This window comes from Epargyreus clarus, unplaced genomic scaffold, assembly GCF_041222505.1.
Source record: "Epargyreus clarus isolate Ecla_fem2 unplaced genomic scaffold, WU_Ecla_fem_2.2 ptg000026l, whole genome shotgun sequence".
Lineage (NCBI taxonomy): Eukaryota > Metazoa > Arthropoda > Insecta > Lepidoptera > Hesperiidae > Epargyreus > Epargyreus clarus.
The window spans coordinates 6882995-6903475 of record NW_027332233.1 but is presented as its reverse complement, the minus strand read 5'-3'; the positions used below and the strand labels follow the sequence as shown (position 1 = coordinate 6903475).

The 20481-nt window shown below is 33.7% G+C and overlaps 1 protein-coding gene across 2 annotated transcripts in view; it reads right to left on the bottom strand.

Annotated features, from left to right (window-relative positions):
• nemy (cytochrome b561 family member no extended memory) overlaps window positions 1–20481 on the bottom strand; it is a 96299-nt gene that overhangs the window by 56549 nt on the left and 19269 nt on the right. For both annotated transcript variants that reach the window (XM_073087839.1, XM_073087837.1), the window contains exon 2: window positions 14664–15003. In XM_073087839.1, the coding sequence (XP_072943940.1) occupies window positions 14664–14818 (155 nt within the window). In that variant the 5' untranslated portion in view covers window positions 14819–15003. The remainder of the gene's footprint in view (window positions 1–14663; window positions 15004–20481) is intronic.

Genomic DNA, 20481 nt, shown 5'->3' with positions numbered 1-20481 from the left:
TCATTAGTGTTCCTGTTTATGTGTTTGTAAACAAGATAATATCTATCGCGTAGAACGGATTTTTTGTAATGATTTTTTTTTAGTCGAAAAAAGCACTGAAACAACTGACCACACTGATCATTGTTAGTTTGGTACAAAAGCTGCGGCTTCGATTGTAGTCCAATAATTATTTTAATGATGGGTATTAGTTCCAAATTCGAACATTGTAATTTGTAACTGTATATATTTACTGCCATCCTATCAGAAAGCTCTATTATTTGAAATCTTTCGTTGATATTGTCGGATGTTCAGGGGGCCTACCACCATCTTTTAAAAACCATCATAGTTCAGAAAATATTTTTTTCCTCTTTTTTCACAATTTGAGTTCATAATTGAACAAACTTAAACCCTTATTAATTTTTCGCTTATCCATTGTATAAACCCAACTGAAATTGTCATATTTTGCTTAAAAAGTCAAATTTCCTGCAAAAAAAGTAAAAGTATGATTAAAATAATTTTGTGTTAAGAGATGGTAGTAGCCCAGAGCAGTAGTCCGCATATTAATGCAGAACCTTTATTTTATTAATTAACCTTAGTATACCTAGGCTTTAATAAGTTACGATGATACGATCCACATACTTATTGCTAAATATTAAATGTAACAATTTATAACGATAATTGTTACAAAGACTATCCTCAATTGGATAATTTGAACATTTAATGACAATTAAATAGGTACATAGATTATTTTAGAAACATAATAATTAGCTTCAAGCTAAAAATTCCTAACGTCATCATGTTGATAAAACTTTTATACCATACCAAAAGACACAATCATCAAATTTATTAATAATTGACTTTTAAACACCACTTTACATTAAATGTACACGAGTCGTTTATATATTTATGAACATAATGGTTATATTTATGATTGTAAGCAAATAATACTGACCACAAAATCTAGATATAATCACAGTTGTACAGATAAAGATAGAAACCGCAACGCTATTATCGATAAATGAGTGAAAGGTGTCAACGAAAGCGTTTCCAAGCCGAGGTGTCATCCCACAAGTAGCTCATTATACAGTGTCTTGTCGTAAAAAGTGTTATCTCAAAGTGTAAGCGGGAAGTGACGAGTGTCAACGAAAGCGTTTCCAAGCCGAGATGTCATCCCGTGGCTCATTATATAGTATAGTAAAAAAAGTTATCTCAAGTGTAAGCGGGATGTGACGTGAAATCCGAGACAGTTTTTCTCTTTTGGCAATTTGATGCAACATATCTATGCTTCAGTGCTGCGTTTGCAGTATACAAACGCGCATACGTGTGGACGCGTGGCGCGTACATACGTCAAATTCTTAAAAACATATACAAAATATAGTCAAATTCTCTATCTACAAGTTTAAATTACTAATGGTTTCTTAATGTTTGAAAATCGTTGATGAAACATTTTATTTATCCACAGTTGTGTAATTAAGAAAGCTATGATGTGTACTTGTGTACTACCGTTTAAGTAATTATATTTACGGACAATGATTACGTAGTAAGCAAGGTAGTAAGATTGCTGCCTAAAAATTAGACAAGTTTAATAGCACAAATTAATTCTATACCCAGACACTAAACAATAAGTGACTCGAGATGTCGGTGCTAATTTCTAATTGACACTTGCACATGAATACCAACCATATAAGGCTAATAGTTAAAGAAATCGAACCGTTTTATCTGTACCCATTGTGTGTGGTGACGAATTGCGACAAACACGATTGCATCAAGTTCTCGTTATGCCAGTGATGGAGGCAACACATAATGAACTCCTACATGCACATGACTATCAGATACTACATTTCAATAAGACATTTATAGTTCTAAATGTTTTAAAGTTGATGCCTTAGAAAGATAGCGTAAAATAGATTGTGTAGTTTGGAGTCATTTTAAATAACAATTAGGTATTATTTCTTATTTATGTCTATAGTAAACAGTAACAATAAGTAGTAGGTACTTTAAATAATACTAATACTATAAGTTATACCGATACGACGATAATAGCGAATACTTTTACCGTAACATTATGACCCTAATATTTAATAGAAATAGTTTTAGAAGCAGGTATAGATTCCTTAAATGAAACTTTTGATTTCTTATGTTAAAGTGCAAAATACTTATTTATTATAATTTAATAGTCATATTCTAAAACCTATAAGATGTAAGTAATTTGCATCTTAACCTTGGATTGTAAATGCAATTCACGATATGTAATTGCAAATTATGGTAAATGCACGATGTATTTTGCTCAAAAACATAACATTAACGTATTCAAGAAACATGAAAAACCGGTAACTATCGGTAAAGAATTACTGGAATTACTGCTATCTTTGGTTACGGGTCATTTACCTCGACCGGCATAGAACCTTATTGACTTGTTTAACTCCTAGTGGTCAAATATAAAAGATAAACTATCATACGTAATGTTTTGATACTACCTTTTTATAACAGTGTTGGCACAGTTATCGATCGTGGCATCTCTCATCCTTAGCATCGAAGAAACTCTCAGAAGAAAGTCTGTTCGGATCAAAAGGACTAACCCATGGGACAGCGTTTCTGAACTTATGATTCGCGAAACACTAACGGTCGGCAGCGGCAGTAGATGTAGGCCGCGACGGTCGGAAATTGTTAGCGAAATTTTAAATAAATTATCATTCGTACTAAAACAGGAAGACTTTTCGTTTTTTGCTGATTTTTTTATACAAATGATTTACCTTGATGTTAAACAAAAATGTGATGAACGTTCAACCATGATGAAAAGTTAGACAGTGGCTTAACGTGATAAGGGCAAGGAGGGTGGTCCGCCATGGTTTGGAACCAAACTGCAAAATATTAAATATGATGGCCTTTTTCACACAATTTCTTAATAGGAGGTTGCAAATTCAAGTTGTGCCCCAAGCAGCGTGTCTGAAGTAGACCCTTCCCTAGAACTAGGTGAATCTATGACCTAAACACGACCAAAAAATCTGATTCAAAGTGTACATAAAAGCTCAAATGGCGTTAACAATAGGCCTTGTCCAGGAATGCATTTGCCAAGGGTGGATACATTAAAACCGTTACTGGCTTTGAAATAAGACTAACATTGATCAACATTATTTCACTATTAAATTGTTTTCTATAACTGTATAAAGTAACGAAAGTGCATATTAGCTATTTCAAATATGTTTCATGGTCAATATAATTTGAATGTGTCGACTTTTCACTTGGCGAATTAAGGTTGACACGCACACTGTTAAAATCATGTATTGGCGTGAAGAAAAAAATATATATTTTGGATAAAACCATGAATTCCGTTGACAGATAAGTGATATTTCTTTTAGTTGAAAGGATAACTTTTGACGATCATCTTAGACTTTAGGAGTGGCAAACTATCTGTGATCAGCTCCAGATACAACTCCTGTTTTATATGGAGTTGGTAACAGATGTTTACGACTGGCAGTAACTCATCATTAGGCTGATTGCATGCTCGTGTGCTACTTTAACCGAAGAAAAAATAAACAAGTGTCTATATAGAAGGTGGTGGTGGTGAGCCCTTTGTGGTTCGACTCCGGCGGCACCACTGCCACATCTATTTCTGCCTCATAACAGCAGGGTTAAGCGCTGCTGTGTTCTGGTTTGAAGGGTGTGGTAAGGGAGACATACTTTTCCGAGGCGTCCAGCTTGATCCTCAGGGGTAGCGACGCATCTGTGGCCGACCTCAGATAGGAATATCTAACCCTATCTGGGTTTAATTACATATGTCCATGGGTGAAAGTAGCCACCATGATGTCGATTGCATGCTCGTCTGCTATCCTTATATTATAAAAAAAAGAAAACAAGAAGAATAAATCTACTGAAAACATTGGATTACTTATGAACGTAAACTTTACATGAAGCATTTTAGGTAATTTCTCGCTTAACTGCTTACCCGGTTGCGGTGAAACAAATCCCTTTATCCGTTTGTCAACGTGTAACTGGATCTGGATCATTAAAGGACTAGTAAAATTAAATGTAATGGAGCCCAGCGCATACTTAAACGATTAGATCAGCGGCAAGTTAAGTAAGTTTACACCATTCCACTCGTTTTATTACGCTTATTTAGATTCTATGTACTTATTTACATGTTTTATTTCAATTTTTCCTAATGACGTGTACGTGTATAGTATGGTCATTGAAATGTTCTAGAGTCGATTCTTTTTATCATGGATTTTTGGCGTTTTAATCATGGATTTTTAAATGAAATTGAAAATGTAGCGTACATTTCACAGTAAGCTTAATAACATTCATGAATCGACTAATGTTTTTTTTTTTTATTCTGAACGATATGTATAACTATACTGGGGTGCATTATTCTAAGTAAAATGAAGTTGGCAACTCGTGATAAAAATTAAATTTAACAAACAATAAACTCATGTCTTTTACTCTACTTCAAAAGCGGTATTTGGTTTAAAATATAAATTACAATAAATTACTTAAAGTACTATTATAAGTCATAAAATGCCGACAAATTTCATTTTCGTCGCTTTCATGTTGCCAGTATTTTCACACGTGTACGCTCCGAAACTCCACATTCGAAATTTAAATGTCGCTCACACTTCGTTCTGAATTTGAATTTAGATACGCGGAAATATTTCTTGTTGCTCGTTGTACTTTTATTTCCACTTGAGACTACGTCTTTTGTGTTTCTGTAAATTGCACGCCTGCTGCACTAGGGAGGTGGACAAAAGATCTGATGGATATTATAGTGCAGTGTATTTTCTGTATTGTTTAAATGCTCCAGATCTGTCACACCGCATTTGATACTTCATTTGGCGAGATAAAATGAAGTGTTTGCTTTATGACGCTTTGTGGTCGGTTGACATGAGATTGATCTTTCTTGGAATTAATTTAGCGCCTATCTAAATATCGCTTTACATGAGATGTTATATTATCCCTAGTAACACATACACATAGTAGGTACATAATATTTTGCACAATTTCTAACATGTTCTTACTACCTACATCAAACAGGACCATAGTCCATCTTATATACGTATATCAATACATAAATAAGCTTGTGGCGTAAGGGCCTTTTTCCTGTCATGTAGGTTTACGACCGCATGCCTATCCCACCCGCACGCGAGCTTAGAAGAGACTGCAATGAGTTAATTCACGTTAATTCCAGAGTTTAATTTGTGCGTTTGAGATATTTGTGTGAGTTAACATTAAGAAATAAAGTCTATACACAAATTTATGAAGACGAATTTTACTTTGTTGTTACCAAAACTAATAGATAAACGATATTGTGTCTTAGACTCTTAGTTTAATTTCATCTAAATACATGAAATTCAAAAGTCCAATAATGATAATAGTAATAAATATAAATGTTTTAATATATACAAATGTTGTTAATATGGAGCTAACTTTAACTAACAGAATGGCGGATTCTATATTTTTTTATGTAACTCGTGGTCTACATGCAATAAATCAGTTATAAAGTAACCCTACAGAGAAACGTGTGTATACGAGAAGCGATACATACTCCACTTTGTCGGAGCAGATGAATTGAATCAAGGTCTGCTGATAGATGTCAGTCTTAATATTGCATAAGTGGTTGGGAGAACAATCTGATGCCGACTTGTATATGCATGAAACGCCTATGATAATATTGCAAAAGTGAAAAGTAGCATAAATCATACATTTGAGTATGATTTTCATTATCATCAACCCATTACTGTCCCACTGCTGGCCACGGGACTCCTCGCAGAATGAGAAAGATCAGGCCATAGTCAACCGAGCTGGCCAAGTGCGTATCGGTAGACTTCACATAACTTAGAAAACTTAGCATTTTTTTTTTATAATTATACCGCACTACTTATATTATAAGCCATGATAAGGGTTCCGTGTCTAGTCGTAAACTCTAAAGATAGTAGAACCCTTCATAGTTGAACTCCGATAGCACTTTCACCTAATTCTTCCCTATAATATCAGTGTATATACTCTGGTGTGCTTGGTGGGTGCGATACCGGAGTAAACCTCTACGAAGCATTCAGACTTAGTCTTCAGGGGTAGCACGGATCTGTGACCAGCCTAAGATTGGCTAATCCTATCTACGGATCATTCTGATGTCCATGGGCAACTTCAGCTACTCACCCAGATGGACCACATGTTCCTTTGCTATGTATAAAAAATCATACCTACTTTTAAGTTGTTGATTATTAACTTCGTGTGATTATGAAATATAGGCAGGTATTGTAAAAACAGTTATTTATATAAGTAAAATCTCTATCAGGTACGTATCTATAGAGATAACCATTCTTCTCAATTTCAAACTTCTAACAAGGACCATATTTTTTACTTAAGGAGTAGTTGCAAGTTTCTCTTTACTTTCAAGTCCCACTTAATCCTATACAGATAAAACGCGCGCCCCAGTTGGCTCCGCTGCCACCCTTTCCCCCACTTGGTAACTTAGTCTCCTCCCCTTATTCAGAATAATTTCTACCACTGGAAATTCGAAAATCTGCAATAAGATCATTTTTTTATAATATATGTAGTCCGCCTATTGGCAAGTGGCAACTACCGCCCTTGGCCATCTGTCATCAATCTCAGATAAGATCAGAGTCCTACCTGAAATCGAGAGAGTTGCCTTCTATGAAGACTAAGATGAAAAACTTCGGATAAGTATGTCTCTCTTACCACACTTCAAACCAGACCACAACAGCGTTTAACAATACTCTTATATGACAGAAATAGGTGTGGCAATGATGCCTCCGAAGTCTATGCTCGTGTCATTAATTAATATTTATTGCTTTATGTATTTGCTTATATGTAATCGCAAATAAAATAATTTTAATATTGTTTTTACTTGTAACCAAAGCAATATCATTCAATATCATAAAGTACATTTCATAATATATTCGTGTATAAATATTTGTGCAAATTTAATATTAATTTGATCAAAGGCTGTAGGCGTGCGACAAAAGCTTAATAAAAGCTTATCTGCTGTTCGACGGTCGTATCGTTAATAACGTTATCGTGTGCAAGTATCCTACCGATAAGTCATCGCAAAAAAATAAATTGAATTTGGCTATACTACAAAGTTTGCATATTTAAGTCACTCATAATTTTTTTGTGGCAACGATCATCATATCATAATGCAAGGAGGATTCCCAAATTGATATTCGACTAGCTTAAAAAAATACATTTGCACTATCTGTCTTAAAAATGAAATCCTAGTTCCATGTACCATTAAAATATAATAATCATTGAAAGCAATTTATTATTTAAAAGATGTGTGTTATGAAGTTTTCTCATCCCTTCTTCGCCATAAACGAAATATCTTGCGATGTGAGTTGTGTAAAACTTTAAAAGCGTTTTTAACACAAACAATAACATTAGGTACTTATATTTCTTGTTATGAAATAAAATATTTCAGTATATTCGCAGTAAATGGGCTGGAGTGCGCTGGAAGCTGCAGTTGACAGAAATCGATATTTCAACGAGGCTGTACAATAAAAAATAGAGGCTATTGTGCTCATACATTCGATTTTGTACTGACTACTATCGTGACCGCAATTATATTATTAACGACTTTTAAAATGAGGTTATAGATACGTTTGCCCTGTATAATTTAATAAGGTTAAGTACAGGGTTGTAAGTTAAAAATATTTTATGGTACACAAGAAAATTAGACCCTCATAGTACGATAAGGACAAAAAGTAGGACAATGAGAAATCCACTGAATTTTAACGCACTTTCAAAAAAAATAAATTTTCTATTCCTCACGTATTTATGATTTTTAAAGCATAGGGACTACTGGCTTTAGGATAAGTTACAAAGCGTTTTTTTCGTTGTTTTCACGGAAAGAAAGACGCCCCGTAAGTGTTTATGTTTAGACCACTTTAAAAACCATACATGGTTTATATTTTTCCACATTGACAAATTAGAAAAAAGCGGAATATTTATAATACCAATAAGCATAGAAATCATTCATTATTATGACAACGAGACGCTTAAATTGCATTTATATACGTTTGGATAAATTATAACATTAGGCCTAAGAGTAATGAGAATATTACATAACTAGTACAATCTATATCATCATTTCTTCCGTACTCTGTAAATCAGCTTAAGTACACTGGAAGCTGCGGCCGACATCAATCGATTGCTCAACAAGGCTGATGCACATTGTAGATATTGGACGACCTGCTGGAGATTTTATTTAGAAATATTTTATATATTTCAAAAACTATTTTCATTTTCTTCTTTACCTCAAACATCAACAGCAACAGTGCCTCGTTCAAGCTCATACATACGAGTAGTTTAAACTTCGACAAGGTAGTAGAACCCATTGTGGTTCGACTCCGGCGGCACCACCACCACACCTATTTCTACCACATAACAGCAATGTTAAACGCTGCTGTGTTCTGGTTTGAAGGGTGTGGTAAGGGAGGCATACTTTTCCGAGGTATTCCAGCTTTGTCCTCAGGTTTAGCGGTGCATCTTATTTACTGTTAACTTATAAAAAATGGTACTTACTATGGTAAACTATGACAATTGTCACAATATAACAAAATAACGATCATATTTGTTATGAAAGAGTATTTCTATAAATTAGCCTCATTACTTTCCAGTACTATTAAGTTAAACAGTCACCGTAACTACATACCGTGAAACTGGATTAAATATCAGCAGATAAAACGCTTATCGTGACTACTTACATAATAATAAAATATTGCCAATACTAATTATAACAGTTTTTATAATAACCAATAGGGATTTATAAATCTACATGTTTCTATGTGTGTTTTGGTACAATACAAAGAATCTTTTTTTTTTTTAATTTTAATTATTAAAAATATATTATATGATTCACGTGTACGAATTCACGTGGCGTAGGCAAATGAAAGACGTACCGAGATTAAAAGTAATATAACTAAATGCAAAAAGTAAAGCTGCTAGTCGAACTGACGATTTCAGATATGTATATAAAAAACCAATGCCATGCTTCAGCCAATTTGCAAAATAACCTTAATGAATACACCTAAATCTTATCACGAAATGAATCCTTCTCACGAATCACTCCGCCCATTGGTGAAAATCCCATAAAAATTCATTCAGTACTTTCGCGTTCAAACTAGTGAACTTTGTTTCATAATATATAAGTAAAGTGTAGTTTATATCTAAATATCGATATATCGAAAACACTAACAGAATCTCCTTTATTAGCTCCTTGATATTCCGCTCCGACTTATGTAATATGCTCCACATTTCAGACAAGGATATTACCTTACTGAGCAATAGATCCTCGTACTCTCAATAAATCTCTCACAGCTCTCCCAGATGCTACAGCTGACGTAAATGTATCGGTGTACAAATTGAACATATTAACTAATGCAGAGTGTACTATTTAGCTAAATACAATCTAATTGATTAATATACATAGGTACATTTATCTCGTTAGTCCAATGACAGACAATTTTGTATATTTATCTAAGAAGAAGCTGATATGTATTTATTTTTATGGTACGCATACTACTTCACTCTTAGAGCCAGGGTTCTTCATTCGAAGAATTCGAAGAATGAAGAACCTTGTGAAGACAAGTGGATTGAACAGAAATATCAGAATTTTGCTTTTACTTTTGTCTGTTCCGTGATAATAAAGATCGCAAGAAATTTACAGATTTATTAGAAAGATTTGAGTCCTAGTACAGTATCAAATATCGTGATCCTACACTAATCAACCCGATGTAGCTAATGATTCGTAGAGAAACATTAAAAAAAAAACTTGTGAATCAACTTTTTCTTATAAAATTATGCGCTGTACTATACTACTTTACGTAGAAGTTCTGTTTCGTAGTGAAGTTAAAATAATAAAACAAAAGATACTCGTAATAAGACCATTTATATACTAGCGGCTCTAACAAGTAAACAAATTCTCGTTAACTTTTACTTTCAACCGTTGAATGCAAAGGTGAATTTAGGCCAAATATCTTGGTCAATTTCTTTAAGGCACTTGCACCCTGAATAATAAAATAGAAAGGGTGTTGCCATTGAGAAACTTGGCACCACGCCGGCGTGCCATACGGTCGGATTATCGGCCAGTAAACGGCTTACTACTAACTACTGTTAGTGAAATTTATAATGGCTTTGTACGGTTAAGGTTATATCCCATTTTAATTGGCTCTAAAATATGGATCTTTCTACTGGTCTGTTTATGTTGGATATCATTTTAATATTCAAATTCATCAAGATTTGATAATTCCTTTGATTTAATCAGATTGAATTTTAACTTTATGTATCAGAACTTTCCGTAATGATACTGAGTACCTACATTTATATTTTAATAATAAAAGAAAATCGAGTTTCTGCAAATCGACAAGGATCGTTTGAAATTGGCTTCCAACTCTAACTGCAGAACCGCTAAAAAACGAGAAAAAATGCAAAATTAATATTTTTTACTTCTAAAAGACCAAGTTAAAGGAATTTAATTTGCCAAGCGGCAACCCTACAACTGCAGTCTATGCTGACTTAATTACTAGCATCGGGAAATCTGTAGGACTGTATTTTTGTTCGTACTTGCGGAGGTTCGTTGAAAGCCATCCAAAGAGACAAGTACTAGATACTCGCCTCCATTCGATGTCTATTTGCTTTTTTTACCGGCTACGTTCTCTCCGCTAAAGGAAAATAGTACACGGTAACAACAACTATAGATTTGTATGACTGTTATACACAGATAATTTGTTCAATGTATTAATGCCGAAAATTCATTTAAATTGGAAATTTGTAGTAACATTGATTTACTAAGCAAGTAGGTCTTTTTTGTAAAATTTAAGAATCAAAAAAGTTCGCAATCCATCTACAGTAAGTTATCATTGCCGCTCAAAGATATTTATAGTCAACCCTTTACCTAATCAACCCGAAAGTCCCACCTGCGATCGACAAGTTCTTTGCTGTCCCTTATTTCAACCTTGTTCACCCTTCAAACTTATAACCTGTATTTAATATTACTGTTATAATGCCGAACAAATGTTGTGCCGCTAGAGTCAAGCTAAAAAGTACTCATCTCAGTAAAACGTTCAGTAGTTCTACCGTCTGTAATTTTTTTATTACAAAAGTATTCTTGATAAGATTTACGCTTACAACCGCAGTAGTTTTTGTTTGTTACTCTTATCTTATTCTTATCTGAGTGTATTTCAAACGAATCATATGACTAAGAGCATTTAAGTACGTACGATATGTTTTAAAATAAAATGATCTTGTGTTTAAATTCTAATAAAGATATATTTCGAAGGTTAATAAAATACGTCCAAATACATTCGCCTATCAAGCTTTGCTTTAAAGATATAAAACAAGTTATTCAAATAAAATTTTGAAATAAATCTCTTCACTGTATATTAAAACATTATTTTGTGCTTTTTTACGACATCATACTAAAAAATAATAGAATTATTTTTCTCCTTTTATTTAAATAAATTTAATAATAACTTATTCTCACATTGCATTAAAAATATTATTACTTGTGACTTAAATATACTTTATCTATATAAATATTACATCAATATATACGTCACATATGTTTTAAGTTTGCTTCAACAATGTATGTTAAATAATGTATTGTTAAATATGTAACGTAACGCCTTATCTAATTTATTTCAATACACTTATTTGTCATGTAAAATATTCGTAGAAATCCTGTTTACTTATAAGAAAGACTTCTTCACTGAAACAACCAATGAGGTTCTAGTTTTAATAGGAGTAAAGTGTTTAACTATGTGGAAACAATGTCAAGGTCCAAATTAACTAATTTGAGTGGACTTGAAAACAAGTTTAGGATAATCGGAAGTGACGTAACAAGCCGAGCGAATAACAGCCAGTGATAAATAAAACGTGTAAACCGATCAAACATAAATGGATGGGACAGATAATATAGGACTTTGTCTGTCTCTGAAGTTGGCAGATTTATATAAGTTTTTTTTCAGTTTTCCACATAAAAATGATTTTTATTTAATAATAACATCTTCTGTGGATATATTTACACTTATTACCTACTCTCCTTACTTTTAATGCGCATTGGTATTGCGCGTAAGATTATAATAACAAATGTTAGCGCCTCTTGTTACTCGAAACTAGAAGTAATTCATCGAAACCTACAAGAACATTTTCAAATAGTAGGTTCATCTCTTAATCTTTAATAGGTTTTGAAATTTCTATAAAAGTTTCCATAAAATAAAAACGTCAAAGTAATCTGCGAATCCTTAAATAAAATAAGGATTAAAAACCACATAGCCACATAGGTCCCGGCAGCCCTATCTCACCCGTCGACGATAAACGGCATCAATTTCATCCCATTTCCTGAGCGCGGCTCCCTTGCGACTGTGAGCACTGCGACCCACTCGATGAGTTATTGGCTTTAATGAAACATCACTTGGAGGCCGAATGTGCCCGTATCTGTCGCCCTCTGGGTAATTTAAAAAAATATTACCAGAGACAAGACACTCGAGTTATGACAAATTGAGCAGCGTTCCATTTTCAAAAGTTTTGATAACGTGAAAACGTAAAGATAATTATTTTGCGCATTATAAATTGAAATATTACTAATCTAAATAATAATTGTTGTAAATAAAGAATATTTTAAAAAAGGAATTTACATTGTAGCAAAAACATGACATACTTATTATCAACAATATAATAAATAAGCATGTATTAATAAAAAGAACAATTAAAACATTGAAATAATTACAAAAACTTGTTCTAGGAACACTGCATTTAACCCTATTAGCAAACATCCTGAAACTTTTGTTGGAAAGAACGTTGTATCGTGGATTTACACAACGTTAGTGAATTCGCATGCCTAATTTACGAATACTTGAAATAAACATTGGTTATTGCTAAAGTCGTTTCTAAATTATGAAATATTAACGAAAACACTAGCACATTATTATTAAAATCGGTAATATTAAGAACATTCTTGTAAAAAATTAAATGATAACAGAGTAACAAATTAAAAGTAATATTTGCTTAGATCTTTCGTTGTATATTTTTTTCACGATAAATGCAATAAATTCCACTACTAATGCCACAAGCTTAATTACTGTTTCCTGCGTCGAAGCTATATTTATTTGTCCGTGAATATGATGGACAGACAGTAATTACTCTTGTGTAACATACGTAAAAAGTAATAACCTTCGCTCGTTTAATTACTTTCTTCATGCAACTGTTTATATATTATTCAGAGTATCGAAGTTATACCTTAATTATACCTACAAGACTTAATACTTTTATTACTTTAAAACGCATTAAGTGTAATAATATATTCATTACTTATATTAAGTTATATTAAAAATATTTTATAAATAATATTTTCATATGTAGAAGAGTAGAGGTAAAATATAAACAAATTATTTCAGATGTTTTTTTAAATTACGACATTTAAAAATAAATTCTCAATGTTGTCTATTAAATAATGAAATCATAAACAAAACACAAAGTTCAGTCCGTATATAAAATTATTTATTTGTCTGTGAGTAATACTGAATAAATGTTTAATAAAATCTTACCTTTGATTTTTTCTTGCCATATTTTTTATTTTTCGTAGCTCACTTTTATACAATAGTAACACACACACGTTCAGTGCCTGCTTTATTCACCTTGCACAACACAAATCGGAAATTAAAAAAATAAAAAGTTCGAAATACAAATTTGGCGCTAATCGATCACATGAGCATGTCTCTCGCGACGTTCGTGTCACCACTCTCCGACACCGGAGAGCTGAGATCTACGAACACGATATGCGCCCTACTTCGACTTAACTGGTTGGTGCGTGTGAGACAGAGACGCATATTATTATCATTGAGTAGAAAAGGATAGCGAGTAAAAGTAACTACTCGTTTTCTAAAATAATTATTGACAGTCACTGATTGTTATTTAATTCCTGAACAATGATTAATATTGTAAATATTTGTATTTATGATATTGTAGAGTTTTTAATTCCGATCGCATGCAGCGCCACCTGTACAGCCAATGTTGAATTATATTGTCTACCATATTGCTAGTTGAGCTAACCGGTCCTAAGCAGTTATTACAACTGTCGTTTCTACGAGCTGGTGCAGAGAAAATAAATCGGCCTGTTATATGTAGATGGCGTTACTGTTATTGGGAAATCGATCTAAAAACGACTCTATGACAATGATTCCAAGTTTAAAATAAGTTAGTATTGTTACAAATTTGTCGACAATACAATTATTGTACAATTTAAAAAGTAAGAAGCTACTTATTTCTTCTCATTTGTGTAAATGTTGTTAATCTAATATAACGTCCTGGTCCAGCCATTTTATGACATATTTGTTTACTTTTACAGAGCAGTTAAACATTAATCAACCAAATATTTATGTGAAATGACATAGGCTGCGTAAACAAATCATAATGATGCATATAAACAAAATTACAGGTTTCTTACTGTTTTCGAATGAAATTTTGGATGAAATTATTGTTTGTCGGGCGGTGTGGATCAGATGAATATTACAAAAATTAAAGATTTTACGTTCTTCTATCAAATGCGTTTTCGTGATTGTAAAAAGTATCGGCCACATTACTTGTACTTGTACACTAAAAGTCTAGAACTCATCAATTTTCGAAATGTTATCACAATGAAATGAAATAGCTTTCAAATATAAAGGAATACTTACACTTTCATCTTCTTCCCCTCGGCCTGGGAGATGGTAGCGGGCGGTGGCGGCAGGTCGTCCATGGGCACCTCCTCGTTGGGCGGGGAGGGCGGTGACTTGTCGAACTCCGCGATCGGCGCCAGCTCCGGCATCGGAGACACTGAGTTGCTGTCCATGGCCGATAACTTTATGGGAGACACTTTGGCTTCTTTGAAGAACGTTAACCACCTCCGGACCACCGGAGGGCTATCGGTACCACTTACGGTACTGTTACAGTTCAATTATAGTTCGTATTAGATGGAGGTGCTTGGTAAAGAGTTTTGTTATATAAACTTTCGAGCTTAAATTCGTAACTTCGAACCTGAAAGCGATTGTTATTTGTTGTTACAAGTTGTAAAGTCATCATCTCAGATAGGAAGATGATGTTTTCATTTTGGTAGAATTTGACCGGAATAGGCGGATATTTACTCATTATCAATGGAGATTTAATTTAGGTTGTACAATAGGGGAGTAATCAATTAATCACAATATTTTTAAAATGGAGGCAGGTATTGGGTAGAGTCGTCGTCAACCTCCTCTCAGTGAGATATGCTGGGCAAAAATGCAATGGTAGACGTCACACATCCTGGAGAACTATTTTTGAAAACGCAGACGTGTAAGTTCCCTCAGGATTTATTTCGTCTGTTTTTAAGAAAGCGATAAATAATTCTTATTGCGCATTCTTATGCGCATTCTTACAAACACATTTCTATTATTTTTTATTCAACATTAAAACAATGTTAACAGATCATTTACTTTTTGGATGTACAAACACACATACGTGTGAGTCCACGGAAGGACAATGTCCTACGCCCTACCACACCCTTCGGATAATTTAGCGTATGTCGTGACGACCGAAGGGTCTGTCACGAGCCCCCTATAATCGAAAGCATTTCACACGTTACTCATCAAATCATAATCTATCCTTTAATCACAACGAAAGTTTTAGTAGTAGAGGGTTACTATCGTATTTCACAAACGACTCTACTTTTGTTTAAATTGTGATATCGTGATAAGTACAACTTGTTATTTGGTCGTTTTTTAGTCGCTGAAAAAATATGTTTTATGTATTATAAGTATTAATAATTTAACAATAAATGATAGACTTAAAGAAAATGTAGTTTATGATCTATGAGCAAAATAATTTTAAATTAAGTTTACATCGCAATTGGCACTGACGGCTTAAAGTAGATATATAACATTTGAAGCACACAAACACGCATGTTAGCAAAGGTTGGTAAAAAATACTATAATAAAAATCACTGAAACAAGTCGACGAAAAAAGTCCTATTTCTGCCAATTCTGCTTAGACAACACTCACATTTGGACAACCACCTTATTAAGGTCTCTAGCGCCCACCGGGGTGTTTTATCGACCACTTTGAGAAACATTGCCCTAAAGTCGATCTTCCAAATTCCAATACATTACTTTTCACTCTGCACGATGCGCAGAACTTTGTATGTTGAGATTTGAACGCAATATTATAGCATTCTCATAGTATTTTAATTGCACATGATCAGTTACTTAAACAGCTATTTGCAAGTAAAACTTGGCACTTCGTGATTCAGACGGGGCTATTATAAAATTGTAGAAATCTAGACGGTAGACTTTCCCTAGCCACGTGGGAACTGGGAGTCGTGGAGTCGCGTTTTAAAACCAACTTTGAATAAACGTGAACTTACTGAAGTAGTAATGAATGTTGTTTGCAAATCCGAAAAGTGTATGAGATCGAAAACTTTACGTTTACGGTAAACAGTAAATTTTATATAACACTAGCTGACCCGGCAAACTTTGTACCGCCTCAAAATCTATTTATCAAATATATTTCATATAAAATATAGCCTATGTTACTCGTGGATAATGTAGCTTTCGAATGGTGAAAGAATTGTTAAAATCGGTCCAGTAGTTTTTAAGCATATTCATTACAACCAAACAAACAAACAAAGTTTCCCTTTTAAAATATTAGTATAGATAAGATACTCAAACTTTACCCCCTGACGGAGTTAACATACAAGCGAAAATGCACTAATACTTTAGTGATAGTCCATGTCAACGACCCTCGGTCACTGGCAACAAGTGGCAATGATCATTGACGGCGACGGTGAAGATGGCCAACAACAACAGCCAACGGTCGAATGGTGGTGGTGGAATCGGTAGCTATTATTGAACTTAGATAGGATATTAATTCGAGGAAGGACACAAACGAGAGATAATTTATTCCATTTTATTAAACGAATACCAGTGGCAAAGGGAGTGCGGATACATTTTATTTTATATCTAAGTTATTTTATTTATATGAAAAGAAAATCAAAACTCAAATAGTAGTGGCACCTATATACCTATACTGTTTACTAATCAAAGCATCAATATTTCAGCTCCTATATTTTTTTATAGAAAAACTTTTTAATTAACTATATGTGAGAAAAAGTACGTATTTAATTAAGTTAAGTAGGCATGTAGATAAAGTTAGAAAGTATTACATTATAAACAGAGATAACCAACCAAATCGTGAGATACCTAGTCAACAACAATAGCCTAAGTTTATTTGAAATATGCTCTTTTTTCAGAATCATAGTAGTCATATAGCTATAATTTCTACAAGTGAGAATAACATTTACATAAAAAGGAGCTTGCAATCCTCCTAATGGTAAGTGGTCAATGCTGCTCATGATCACCTGTAAGCAACTCTATATAGATCAAGTTCTACCTAAAGCTGTTCACAGGTGAGTTGCCACCCCTGAGGGTAAAGTTAGTCGCCTCATGTCATGTGTATTGTGTAAGTCAACCGGCATCCACATTTTTCCATTGAAACACAGAACTAATTAGGTTATACATACTACTTCTTTAGATATAGATATAGCGGTGGTATTTCACCGATAGAATTTCTACCACTACCCAGTTTTACCACATTCATAATTGATGGATCATCGAACTAATCGAATCATCCTCATCTACATTGAATATTTTGTAAATAAATTTAATGTCTACAGTATAATGTAAAATTGTAAATCTGGGAAGAGCATAATACAAGCAATAAGGCTCAGTTCGTTCCAATTCTCCCAGAGGTCTAAACCACATTTCGAATTCTGCACTATTCCCGAAGCAAAAACAAATTACCCATGACCACCCAAGCTCCCCTGGGACTACAGTGTAACTGTACTATTGATGGCACAATTTTTGTGGCCTTATTTTTGGCACGATAAGTCTTTCAAATTTATGGTTTGAACTGAACAATATTTCATTTGAAAATATGTTTTTCATATAGTATTTTATTATTTTGTTAGAGGATATCATGGATTTTCAAAATTTGTGGTAATGATAACGATGTGTACATGTACATCGTAACTAATCATAGTTCATATCGGTCATATCGGGTCTTTCTTCATGCGCAGATCAATAAAAGTTGGAAAGTAATCACAGAGTATACTTCTTGAATACTCTAAAAAAGTGGATCTATTAATTATGTAAGTAAAGAAGGAGTTCTAGCCTTTCGAAGGTTGTGGATGCCCGCTAACTTACACTTGAGGCAACCAACTTAGTCCTCAAGAGTAGCAACATTGGCGACTGACTTCGGGTAAAACAATATGAAGTTGGCTACAGGTGTCTATGGGCAGCAATATCCACTTACTATCAGGTTGACTGTATGTTCATTTGGTACTTCAATAAAACAGTATATAATATCTATTCAGTACAATTAGTTCGTTAATGATAATGACATGTTAGCAACTCACATGGGCTCGCATGCTTGTTATACTGTCATACACAGATCGCATTATTAGGGCTGAAATATTATATATTGGTATAGATAGGTAGTTAAAATTGTTATAATCGTAGCCGGAATAAAAATTAAGTATGTTTATAGTGGTAAATGTATTTTTGTACTTCGATATTGATATTATTATAAATATTAAGTGGTCACCCATTTGACACAAAACACGTAGAATTCTTTGTTTTCCTTTTTTGTATATTTTGCAAATTATTACACTGGCTGGTTTTGAAGATTCTTGAAGACAAAACTTACTAACAATAAGATTTATATTTTTTTCATAACCTTGCCATAGTTGACTTCAATTACGACTTGTTATCTTTGAAACTATTTACAATTACCTTCGAATGACAAAAACAACATAACATACCCATACCCATTTGCTTCTTCCACTACATAAAAGAATAACCACAAACCCTAAGTTGTATCCGAAAATTCCCAAAAGAAAAGATACAATACGTGCCCAAACTTTGTTAGCTCTAGCTTCTGCAAACAAGATTAAGTGGCGAGGAAATTTTATTAGACCGCTCGGAACTCTACATTTTGTGCAGCACTTAGTTACAAATGAAAGCGTAAGCAAGGAGTCTGTTAGGGTAACTCGGTACAAATTGCCTACCTAAATTTGCTGGAAATGTGTCTGTTGTATACAGTACATACAACAGAATTTTGACGTGGAAATAAATATTTTTTTTTAGTTGATTAAGGAGGAAAAGTAACGAAAGTTTGGCATTTTAATGTTTGGTATTTGAATGAAAATGAAAAATTGGTAATTTCATTTTCGTAACTATAACCTATCTATTTTTTTTGTCAAACGTTTTTTGGCAAACTTTTATAAAAATTCAGTCTATTGTAGTTAGTATCTATTTTTACCATTCTGAAATGACCAATTTCCACCAAGTGTGGTCCAGCAATAAATACAGTGCTTTATTTTGAAAGTAATAATAAAGTCATTTTCAGAAAGGGCAAAATAAACGATTATTAATTTGAATTGGCATGAAATTTTTAAATCAGCAATTTTGCAATTATACCTTTTTTTATAATATAGAAGTAGCAGACGAGCATACAGTCCACCTGATGGTAAGTGGCTACTGCCGCCCATGGACATCGGTAATCAACCCCAGGTAGATAGATATTCCTACCTGAGGTCGGCCACAGACGCGCCACTACCCCTGAGGACTAAGCTGGAACGCCTCGGAAAAGTCTGTCTCCCATACCACACCATTCAAACCGGAACACAGCAGCGCCTAACACTGCTGTTATTAGGTAGAAATAGGTGTGGCGGTGGTGCCGCCAGAGTCGAACCACAAAGGGTTCTACCACCTTCAGAATGCCTGCTATAACTCTACCGCCGGAGTAGGTAGTTTGGAGGAATATGTTTTAGATCTTGGCAAATGTTCACACTTAGTCAACAGTTAAAACGTCTGTGCCCAATCTTATAAATCTATCTTTAAATGGGGCATGTGTCAAAATACCATATTCCATTACAATAAACCTGCTTTGCTCGGTGGCCGTAATTCTTTTGCTTCGTAATCCTATGGTGTTGTTTTGGAAAATTATGTTAGAACGATAAATACTTGTAGGGTTTTCCTTAGCATAATTTATATTACTTTTAACCATAGCTTTTACACTTCTTGTCAGAAACCGAATTTTTGTCCGACTGCGGAAGGTGTTTTTCTGGCGATTGTGTGTCTTGGACACATCCGAAGCGGCTTGACGGATTTTAACATAATATGAAGTGTCGTTGAACTTTCAATATACACTATGGTTACACTCGTCTTAAGTGTGGGATTCACGAAAGCTATATCTTAAAGCAGTCGATTTTTTTAATGTTAAAATACTTGCCATTTAAAAAATTGAATTGGCATACAGGCATGCAATGATGCAGTTCTCTTAATAATAATTTCTAATATCTTATCAAGGAGGAACTTTATACAAACGTGATTGAGAAGAATAAGTAGGTCTTAATATCGAAATACTGTTTTGTGAGTTTACATTATATATTAATTTCATACGAGTATATAAATGGAATCATAT